The 12,128-nt window shown below is 40.2% G+C and overlaps 1 protein-coding gene across 12 annotated transcripts in view; it reads left to right on the top strand.

Moving 5' to 3' along the window:
- The window catches only part of MEF2A (myocyte enhancer factor 2A), a 92,185-nt gene that overhangs the window by 17,230 nt on the left and 62,827 nt on the right, over nucleotides 1-12,128 (top strand). For all 12 annotated transcript variants that reach the window (XM_083475140.1, XM_083475144.1, XM_083475135.1 and 9 more), the window contains exon 2: nucleotides 8,698-8,897. In XM_083475140.1, the coding sequence (XP_083331266.1) occupies nucleotides 8,844-8,897 (54 nt within the window). In that variant the 5' untranslated portion in view covers nucleotides 8,698-8,843. The remainder of the gene's footprint in view (nucleotides 1-8,697; nucleotides 8,898-12,128) is intronic.

Consider the following 12,128-nt stretch of genomic DNA (forward strand, 5'->3'; position numbering starts at 1 on the left):
TGTTTGTGGAATGCTCTCCCCAGGGAGGTTTGGCTGGCAACTTCTTTATACATCTTTAGGCACCAGGCAAAAACATTCCTCTTTAACCAGGCCTTTGGCTGATTGAGATCTGATGCCCTTTTAAAATACGTTGTGGAAGTGGAGATTATTTGGTTGTCTTTGTTCCTGTTTTGATTATGTATTTTGTGTTTTTTATATTGTGATTATATATTGTGAGCTGCCCTGAGATCTACAGGTATCAGGCAATATACAAATTTAATAAATAATAAACATAATAATACGTGTGCATGCACGTTACTGACTTGTCTGAACTTTATTTAGAAATTATTTTTATTAGAACACTTGTAAATACAATATTTTAAGACATGACAATTCAACAGCACACGTTTCTGTTAACATAGTTTACATTTTAAGAAAAAAACCTTACATACATACATTTTTTTTTAATGCAGTCTTTCCACAGTTGAAACCATTCTCAAAACCAGGCAGGGGCAGGGGCAGCCCAGGTACACTTCCCCTGGGCCTCAGAAGGCTAAGCCACCTGGGGGCTCCTTTTTTGTTTGTGTTTGGTCACTAGCCATGATCCTGCTCTTTTGGTACTTGATTGAATATAAAATGTGAGAAGAAGGCTAAGCACATCAGAAAAAGTCACTTATTGGTGCTATATTCATTCATTTGGTTAGTACCTTTATGAAATAGTGCCTTTTTAGAAACAGAAAAATTCTAAGCTGCAGAACTACATGATAAGTAATTAACTGATAGACAGGAAAGATTTGCTAAAATCTTGGCCGGGGAGGATGGGATACAAATAAAAGTTAATAATAATAATAATAATAATAATAATAATAATAACAACAACAACAACAACAACAACAACAACAACAATAATTTTAGCCACCTCTATTTAGCAAAAAGCACAACAACAATTTAACTGACAACTATTTCAAAGTAGATGACTTACAGCAGTGCAATTTCCATGAATGCACAGAGTTAGACAGAAAATCATTTTTAAAAACAGTGAATAACGCTGTCCCCTAACCCTTGTTTATTGCTGATGCAAGTTGAAATAGTAGACTGCTGTGACTGTAATATCAGCTGTTCCCAGCCAATCATAAATGGTCATTGCTTCAGCTGCTATAGCTCTTCAAGCAAGCAGATAGCGAAAGCGTAGGGGATGTACTGCCAGCCTTGGATCCCTTGGCAGTGATTTCCTTTTCTGAGTCAGATTCGCAAAGACCTCTGACCTATAGCATATCTCTGCTATGATCTGTTTGTAGAGTATACTCATAAATCATGATGTTGGAAAATGCACGTATTATCATCTTTTACAGTTTAATTAATGTGCGTTAAGCTGTATGGTACCAATAATGGCATGTAAATGTGAAACTATAAAACTCAATTTCTGGGAACATCCATTATAAAACTTCATTTTAAGCACCTAATTAGTGCTTCTTGTGAAAGGTGTAAAAGTATTTTTGTGTTGTGCAGAGTGTGGATCTGGAAGGTTTGAATGGACCTTCTATCCCCTAAGATCCCATTGTTTCTGGGCATAGGCTGGGAGATGGAGTAGGGGGAAGGAGTGCCCTGTTGGGATTCTCCATGAGTGTGTGTAGCAGACACCCATGTCACTTTAAAAGCATATGGATATGATTCCTGATCTTGATTAGTTTTCAGCCTACTCTGAGATGAGACTGAGGTGAGTGTATAAGTTGGATGAAGGAAACTAGTAAATGGTCTATACTAGGAACGTCCAGCAGGTTGACCGCGATTGACAGGTCAACCCCCAATTGTTAAAAGTCGATCGTGGACGATCGCGGGCTCATTTACATCCTGGGGGGGCATTTGGCCCTGCCCGCTCCCTTTTTCCTTTATCCGCGCACAATTTCAAGAATGGAAGATGGAGTTTCCTCTGGCGATCTGACCTGCACCCCTAAAAAAGGTCAAGAATTTAGACTTGCCTCCGTAAAAACAGCTCATCAACTTTGACAGTTTTGACCTGCCCCCCACAATTTGTAGATCACTTCCAGGTTTTTATTCTGTGAGTAGATCACAGTCTCTTGGGAGTTGGATGTCCCTGGTCTGTCTGTACCCTTTGCCCAAGGTATAAGCTACATTGAACTTAGTGGGGCTACTTTATAGATGTATATAGGATTGGACTGTAAGTCAGCCACTGCAGTGTAAAAACTGTGCTACTTGATTAAGTGTCAATAGATTAAATGAATCCGCTTTGACAGTATTTTTAAAGCTCAAATGTGTGATAATCGTGTTAGTGAATGGATAATCTGTGCTTCATATTCTAATGTAGAAATCAAACTGATTGTTACAACAGCTTGCAATGCATGCTTTGGAAAGTAAAATAATATTCTGATTGAATTTCATATAATTTGAATAATATACTGTTCTTACATAGTCTTAATCCTTCATTGAACTTGAACGTGGTGGCACAATTGAAACATGAAGTATCGGACAGGATTTTTTATTTTTAATAACTCAATAAGCTGTTGAACATCTACAATTGGAAAACAAGCTCATTGGAAAGGTTAAAGAAGCTGTCTGCTTGTGCACTACACAGTCTGGTGTAGTCCAGGGCCCATACATGCAGCCCTTTCTCTCTTTGGTAAGCTGCAGCTGACTCCAGAAATGTTCAGTTAACCATAGATGTCTATTATGTCAGGACCAGGAGATCCTGGTTATCAGATTTGGAGCAAGCTATGACCTGAAGCGAACTTCAAACCATGATTAAAGATCCAGACTTGTTCAGAGTCTGATAACCAGTGTGCCCTGTTAAGACTTAACTAGGAAACTATAGTTAACTGAAGACTTCCTGGGTTACTGCTCTGTGGCAGAAGAATAAGTTCAAGCACATAATGCCTTTTTCAGCACACAAATGATCATCTATTACAAGCACTGTATGCTTTGTTACTGTGTACATGCTTTATATTGAGTTCAGTTCCCTCACTCTAACATTGGGGGCGGGAAGGGGATGACTGATCTGCATATCTTGTGGTCAAGGCTGGTGCAAGAGATGGTACTGCTGGAATTATTGCTGCTGCCCCCACTCCACTTCTCTGCCTCTCTGCCTGCTTGCTTGCTTTGTCCTTTTGCTGCTGCATTTGTAGCATCAGCACTGACTCTCTGTCTTCCTCTTCTTCCTGCTTCACTCAGAAGGGGCAGCAGGATCCTGGGAGAATGCTTCTGCTCCTACTATGGTGGCTAGAAATGGCCTTAATTTTTATAGTTATTTAGCGCCTTTGCCTTTCCTAGAGTGAGGCAGGGAAGATGGGGAGGGTGCAGCAAAGAATTTGGCTGGCTGGCAGGCATTGTTGAGCAGACAATGAGACAAATGAGCAGTGGGTCCCAGTGTGTGTATGCGTGCCAGTTCACTGTTCCTCCACACCCACCACCTGGGATTATTGTCTCTGCTTGCCTTATGAAAGGTTAAAGCCCTGTTTGTGGTGATTTATAAAGTATTTTGCACATTTAGGCAGCAAATGACATTTTGAGACTCTTAACTCAATAAAAACCTTCAGTTGCAAGTCTTCAGATTTGAGTAATTTTACTGCTTAAAACCATTTAGGTAGCCCAATCTTGTGCATGCTTACTCAGAAAAAAATAGATGTTCATTCGGGTTAAAGGTAGATGCTTATAAAATTGAAGCCTAAATCATCTTAAAGTCTATTATAAATGGAGCTCTCAGGTACAGCTATGATTCCAAGGGGCAACCTTTAAAGGGGAACCAAAATGAACCGAGTTCATCTTATAGGAAATATAAGCACATGATTTATCCTTTAAAAAATGTAAACCTGGATGCTGTTTTCATGAGAGCTATACATAGCTAGTCCTGGTGGGCTGTTTTGGGAATGTAGTAGGAGTAGGTAAGACCAATCCTTTCCATGACCTTCAGGCAACAACCACCTTTGAACAGCTGTGCCCCATTGCACCATTCTCTTCACCTGGAATAGATGGAACTGCATTCTTTTCCAGTGTTAGAAACTGACATATGAAAGCTAGGAGCTGAATGGCACCTTAAACCTAGGTTATGGGCGCAACAATGGAATGTCTAGGCACACTTTTTTAACCACAAGAATGCAAAGCTGAAAATGAATGAACTGCAGCTAAAATATTATGTTTGTTTTCCACATGGTCTAGTCCTTCCCTTCCCCACCCACCTAATATTCCTAAGAGGGTCTCTTCTCCAGTCTTCAGAAAGTAGCTGGTAGTGGGGAGGCAGAAAAAGGTCCTCCTTTCTTTCCACTCTGCAGTTTTAATCCAAAATCATAGGCTCAGTACTGCACCCAGAGCTCAGAAACTACTTGCACTAATGAAATTTCCTGTCGCAAAATGCTCCTAGAACAATGGGTGTTTCGAACACTGGTTCTTTCCTATTGTTTCAAGATGCCACGTAGCGCATCTTCCCCACATCATTCTTCCTTGCTCTCCCACTTGCTTATGATGTGCTTTTCTGGATTGACAGTTGAGATGCTACCTGGTTTTATAACTTAATTCATGCAGCTAGGAAAAACAGATCAGTGTCAGCGTTTCAAGCTTTTGACCTGCTTCTGCTTAGGGAAGAAACATTGCATCTAACTTTCTGATCTATAATATTCTGCTCAGCCAGAGAGACTTTTACAAACTGTATCAAACTGTATCAAAGTGCTGAGGCAGACGCACATGAGAGTACATTTCACTGAAGTTAGTTGGACTTAAAAGCTAGCAAGTTTAAAACTAGGTGGTAGAAGACGTTGCATATGGATCAGTACTCCATCTTTTTTTTTAAAGTGGTGCAGTTTGTATAATAAAATGTCATCAGCTATCCCATTCACAAAATCAGGTTTTTTTCCTTTGTAAAAGCAGATGGTGTGGGGAGTTCTTCCAAGAAAAACTGGCTAGTACTTGCCTTAAACAAAACTATATATCAACAATAAATAAGAAGTTATTTCATAACTTTGAACATATAAAAATGTATGCCTTAAGCACTGTTGCACAAGGGTTCCACTTTGGAGTTCAGTGTGTGTCATGACAAAATTACAAATGTATTCTCCTGTTTCATGACAGGTTAAGTATACCCAGGAGCATTTGGTGAGGGACTTTGTCAAAAGCCCCCCTGCTTCTGATTTATTTAAATATTTTTTTTTAAAATTGGTGTCAATGCTTTAGTCAATATACTCCACTACTCCCCCCACCCTTTGCATCTCTTAATGTCCAACTGCATTCCTTTTTCAAAATTATTTCCCTTCCTTTCTGTTCTCCATTTGGGCCAGGCTTCCATTTTATAAAAAAGCGATCGGTTAGTTTCCTTGACGATGCTTTTTAACCATGCTTTTTAAAAACCAGCTTGATGGTAATTTCTTGATCTGTGCTGTAAATTCTAGCTGAGCTTGTGGTTTTGAATATCCTCATATTGAATCCTTTTCCCTTTCCATTTTGGCTTCCTTTTTACCAATCACTTCATTTTTGGAAAGTTTCTTTTTTTGAAGTGAACTGTAACTGTCTTAGCGTTCCTCATTTTACAGAGGGGTAAAATGACAAAGGAGAAAAGAGAATACACCAGGAGGAAGGTGACCAAAGTCTATCTAAATAAAAAACGTCTTTAACTGAAAAACTGCAGCACTCAGGTGTCAGGACTCTTGTTTCTGTGTCAAGGTCAGACGGAGACTTCTGATATAAAGGTGTCCCTGTAACCCCCATGTCTGTTTGGGGGCGGGTTATGGGTTTGTTCGTAGGGACGTAGGGACGCGGATGGCGCTGTGGGTAAAACCTCAGTGCCTAGGACTTGCCAATCGCGTGGTCGGTGGTTCGAATCCCCGCGGCGGGGTGAGCTCCCGTCTTTCGGTCCCAGCTCCTGCCCACCTAGCAGTTCGAAAGCACCCCTAAGTGCAAGTAGATAAATAGGTACCACTTTATAGCGAGAAGGTAAACAGTGTTTCCGTGTGCTGCGCTGGCGCTGGCTCGCCAGAGCAGCTTCGTCACACTGGCCACGTGACCCGGAAGTGTCTCCGGACAGCGCTGGCTCCCGGCCTCTTAAGTGAGGTGAGCACACAACCCTAGAGTCGGACACAACTGGCCTGTATGGGCAGGGGTACCTTTACCTTTACCTTTACCTTTACCTTTACCTTATGGGTTTGTTCTATTTTTGTTTGTTCTTATTACGTATTATGTGTTTTTATTTTGTATTTTTATGCTGTGAACCACCCTGAGATCCTCAGACAAATTAAATAAATAAAATGTAGGACACAGCTTGTGTCCTAAAAGGATATTTTGTGAAGTTTAAAACTGAGTGGCTGGTGCCTTGTTCAGTCCTGTATCTTTGTTACCTTTGTCCTTTCTATATTGCCTTTTAAGATACATAATGTCATCAGGACAGAAGCAGTCTTCTCTGTTCAGTCAGCAAATATGTTGGTCTAGTACAGGGGTAGGCAACCTAAGGCCTGGGGGCCTGGATGCAGCCCAATTGCCTTCTCAGTCCGGCCCGCGGACAGTCTAGGAATCAGCATGTTTTTACATGAGTAGAATGTGTGCTTTTATTTAAAATGCATCTCTGGGTTATTTGTGGGGCATAGGAATTCGTTCACCCCCCCCCCAAATATAGTCCATAAAAAATATTTATATCAAGGACACATTGGCACTCTTTGTCTAAACAAAGCTGTATTTTACACTCTGAGCCAATGGTAACACATGTGTCCATTTTCAATTTCTTCTAACTTTGTCTCCTGGACATTTTAATGATATTCTAAGCTCTAAAACAAGACTTAGATGTCAGAGGAATATTCAAATGGAATTTCTCAAATTATAGTCCTCTTATCCATTTTTAATGCTGCATCAGAATATCATGGCTGTATTCTCAGTTGAGGGTGAATGTGAAATGCTATCTGACTAATCTCCTTGTGCTGCCACTGCTTATTAACTCTGAGAATTGTGTTTAGTGCATTTGCCCATTTTCCTATACATGGCTGAAAGGTAGTGCATTTTGTGACAGGTGACAGACAATTTGTGTTGATTTCAGTAAGCCATTTCCCCCTTTATGGTAAAACTCTGTAAACAATCAATCCTGGTTTTTTAAATTACTTTGGCAGACTTGGATTGGGGCCAACGGTCTGTAGACCACGGCTGGTCTTGATAGCCAGTCCATAATAGTTCTTTCCCATTCTTTCCTGATTTCACACTGGCAACAAGCAGTCTTGCTGCTTATTTAGTATCTCTGGAGTATAAAGAGAAGACACGACGTTTCTATAGGCTCAGGGAAAGGGTTGGGAACTGCTTGATTCTGTGCACTAGCTAAACAAAAGGTTTATTCGCCAGTGATGAAGTGTATTTGCAGATCTGTGTTCAAGATGAGCATCTTTACATAGGGCCATAGGCCCAAGGCTTGAGGATACCAAGTGGGGATATTTTTTTTCTTTGAACGTTGAATATGTGTGCACACACACACCTTGCCCATGGAAAATAATAAAGATAGGAAGGTTCATTTGCTCAAAATGCCTTGTGTGTCTATATATTGTTGCTTGCATGCATGGTAGCTTAATGCATTCACTTGCCTTTATGTTGACTTAACCAATTCCTACCTTTCCCGTGCCTGTGTTGTCATGCGGTCAATTTAGAAACCTGTTGCTTTGAGAGCACTCACAGACTTGTACTTTGTGTTCCCTTTACTCCCCACAAGCAGATTCCATTCTCCTCCTTCCTGGCTTTCTCTCACCATAGTTTACAATGGGTGGAATCAGGCAAAGTGTGTTTGGTAATAACCTGGATTATATCTGACTGGCTCTCAAAACATCAATGTGTAGTGTCTGCTTAGCTTATTGCAGTCTCTGATATATATAAGCTACTCATTTCTGAGGAAGTTTCTACATTTTTAAGGAAAATGTAACTTGTAAGCCCCAGTACATATGCACACGTTTCAGCTTGCAAGCCTTTTCATTTATGTGGATGGAAAAGTTTGCAAGCAGCAAAGAAGTGTTGGATTGGTAATTGGCTTGTTAGTGATGTGTGAAAACTTGCAAGTTTTACAGTAATGAATATAACCTTGAATTTCTCAGCTATTTGTCAGCCTGTATGTTCCTGTGAAATAGTCTTTTGGGAAAATGGAGTGCTACATGGAGAAGTCTCAGAATGGATTTATTTTTAAACGGCATTCAAAAGATGTTTTGTTCTTGAATAGCATCTTCTATTTGAGCATGCACTATTCTCCAGAAAGAAGAACCAGGAGAGTAACTGGTGGAGCAAAACCCAGGCAGTTTGGGCTTCAATTTAGTTCAACTTCATATTGCAAAATATTGGAAAGAGTCTATAATGTAATATATAAAATTGCGCCAATGCAGCATGTGTTATTGGTACATTTCTGTCCACAATAAGGTATTAAATAATTGTGATACTTCTAAAATTGCATTGATAGAATAAAATAGTTGCAGCTGAAGGACTTGCTCAGGATTTATTTTTTAAAAAAGAGTTCTTGACTTTTGTATCTCTAAACCATTGGGTAACTAATGAATACAAACTTTTGAATAGGGTTCTGTGACTGAAGTCTGTGTCTTGATCAGAGTACAGTTGAACACATCATATGATATAATTCACTGTATTTCATTCTGATCAGAGAAAAGGCTGGGTTGTCTTGCATTTGACTTGTAAAATGTAAGCATTTGTGATGTGAAATATGTACTTTTGACATCAGAAACCAATTTTAATGTTTTTCCATTCTAGGCTTTCGTTACAACTGCACAGTGCATGGTCGTGGAAAAGAATTTAGGCTTTAGTCCTGGAAGACAACTATCTATCATGTGCTAGGATACAAAGTTTGTGGATACTTTTACTTGTGTGCTTCTGGATTATAAAGAAGGAAAGTGAAAATGGGGAGGAAGAAAATACAGATCACAAGAATAATGGACGAACGGAACAGACAGGTGAGAAATAATAATGTTAAGCAAAGGTAGTCATTTCATATGGCTTCCCCAATAACAGAGTCCTCCTCATCTCCTTTTCCTCTTGCGCCATGGCTATTAGATTGTAAGCCTGTTTGGAGATTTGTCTTACTTTTATTGATCTTATGCAGTATAAGGTACTATGGAAGGTTTTTTGGCTGAAGAATGGGGATAAAATGCTTTAAGTAAGTAATTGTGTCATTAATTTGCCAATAACTTGATTTAACGGCATCTGGCTCCACACACTTTGTTGACAGAGCAGATACTGTTTGAGTCATGTGTGAGTCATGTGACCAAACGACCCATGAGAAAAAGTATAAAATATAGAATAATAACTAAGATCTCACAATCCTAGCAGTTCTAAGCCATGACAACATTTAGATCAGTGATGGCCAAACTTGGCCCTCCAGCTGTTTTGGGACTACAATTCCCATCATCCCTGACCACTGGTCCTGTTAGCTAGGGATGATGGGAGTTGTAGTCCCAAAACAGCTGGAGGGCCAAGTTTGGCCATCACTGATTTAGATATTTTTTACCAGCTTCGTAAATTGCATCTTCCTAATATTGTTTTTTAATCGGTTGGCCTCTTTTGTTGTCTGCTCCCCACCCCCAACATATTAATCTGGCAAAATTCCATTGACACGGATACAAATTTCCATTGACACGGATACACCAATCTATAAGAGAGGCTCCAAAGCGGGCCCTAGTACTCTTTTCTCTCAAAGTTTACTACCAAAAAGAGTAGATACCAAAAAGAGGTTTATGCCAGCTTCCTGTTGAAACTATCGACACTTACTGACTTAAGGGGGTGGTGGTGGAAGATATCAGTTTAACCTATTGGCGAAATCAAACACAAACTTGTATCTTTTATGGGGGGAAACCCCCAGCATCTGACATTAAATCAGCATTTTAACTGTATTTGTTCAGTAAGATGAATACACTAGTAAGGAAACTTTTCATGTTTTCAGCCAGTTATTGTTTGGAAATATGCTGTTTCTATTATTTAGCTGTACTTTTATTATGTGTGTTCTTTTACAGACACAAGATAGTGGCAGCGCTATCTGTCTTAAACTATTATTACTAAGTACATAGTGAGGGAAGTCTTAAAACATTCCTCTTCAGATAGGATTATACCTCAGCTCTATCCTGTATACAAAGTAACTGATACTCTGGGGGATTATAATTAACACGAGACTGTCATTGTAGTGGTAATTACAAACTCTTATCTGCCTGAATGAGCTGTAGGCCATTTATATAATTGAGCTAGATGGAATAAATGGTTGTAACTGGGCTATCAAAGGGACTCAGTGTCAGCATCATCAAATAGTCTTCTTTGTTAACAATTAAGAGAGAACTTTTCCCCATAAGAGAACTTTTCCCCATGAATTAAGTGTATAAAAGCATTTTGCAAATGCTTATCAGGTTTGTGACCTTATAAGAATTTTTTGTTATGTTTTTGCAAAGGCAGAACATTAGATTCTGTAAACATATTAAAGCCCCTGATGGACTTAATAAAACACTGAGAAGGCTTGCCCTTCACTGTTGTGCAAAGTTGAAATCATTTTATGCTTTCTCAAAGCATTGTTCTGGTTTTAGATGTTTTTATTGCAACAGAGGAAAAATTGGCTGTTCACTTGAAGCTTGGGTATAGCGGTTCCACTTACGATTCAGTCTAAGATGGATTGCTTTAGTGTGGGCAAATCTCCATACAGTGTCAGTGAAATGGTTGGGTATGCAATAGATGTGGGTGGGCTGAGATTAACTACTTGTCCTGAAGAAGTAACTGCTTGTCCTGAAGAAGAAAGCTGCACTTGCCACCATCCACTGCTTTACTTATCTAGACTGTTCCTTCTCTCCACCCTACCAGTTGCTTATCATTTCCCTTACTAATCTAACCCCACTACTGGAGCATTTGTTAGGGTGTTTAATGAGACACCCAGGTTTATATACTGTATTGGCTCTGATATAAGCCTCACCTGAATATAAGCCGCACCTTTAAAATTCAAGGGGGGAAAAGAAAAAAAGACAATACCCAAATATAAGCAGCTCCCTTAAAATTCAGCAGGTGCTCACACCCGTTCTGTTTTACTGTATGTTTGTTTCAGCAGTGATATCGTAAAAGCCAGTTTTTGTAAGGTCGTGAATTTAAGCCACACTTTAACTTTTCACAGTCAGAATTGGGGGGGGGGGGGGAGGGAGCCTTATATTCAGATACTGCCTGCCTTATAGTTTGAGCCAAGTTGATGGTTTTGCTGTTGATGTTTAAAGCCCTAAACAATGTGAGACCAGGATACTTTGATGAGTGCCTCCCTAGATCATATTAAATTAATCTTTAAGATCTTAAGAGGAGATCCTGCTAGCTGTTTGATGACTAGTGGATTGTCACTTGAAAATGACTTTATCAGTGACAGCACCCCTCCATGGTCTCTCTCAGGTAATTTGTCAGGTGGTGACAGGAATGATTTTTAAAAGCCTTTTGAAAATTTACCGTATTTTTCGCTCTATAACACGCACCTGACCATAACACGCACATTGTTTTTAGAGGAGGAAAACAAGGGAAAAAACATTCTGAATGAAACAGTGGCTGTATCATTTTTGTGCTTCATGCTGTGGCCACAGACATGTGATCTGATGGTGAATTTGGGGTGACCCAATGCAAAAATCCTGAGAATCCCTGTGGATCCATGCTTTGTAACCACGTTTTTGCACCATTGCAGCCCCAGGCAACAGTGGGTGCGTGATTTTTCTGGTGCAGGCTGTAGCCATGGACATGCTATGTGATCTGATGGTGAATTTGGGGTGACCCAATGCAAAGATCCTGAGGATCCATATGGATCTATGCTTTGTAACCACATTTTAAGTGGGGAGCGAAGGAAAAACAAAGAAGGGACATGAGAGGGGTGTGCAGAGAAGCAGCTGGCTAAGAATGCAGGAGTGGGATATAACGGGAGGGAGGAAAGGAAGGCAAAAGTTTCCCACTCATAGCCAGCCAGCTCTCTCTCTCTCTCTCTCTCTCTCTCTCTCTCTCTCTCTCTCTCCCACCTGCATGTTTTCAGCAGCACCGGAGCACAGAGAGGAAGGAACGACACTCTGCTCTTTCCCCTCTGCTTGCCTGGAGGGGAGGGGCTTTCCCTGCTCTTTGTTCCGTTTCAGCAAACACAGCAACGAAACAGAGGAGGGTGGACAGTAAGACCATGAGGCAGAATGCAGGAA

This window comes from Podarcis liolepis, assembly GCF_965112155.1.
Source record: "Podarcis liolepis genome assembly, chromosome: 14".
NCBI classification, from domain to species: Eukaryota; Metazoa; Chordata; class Lepidosauria; order Squamata; family Lacertidae; genus Podarcis; species Podarcis liolepis.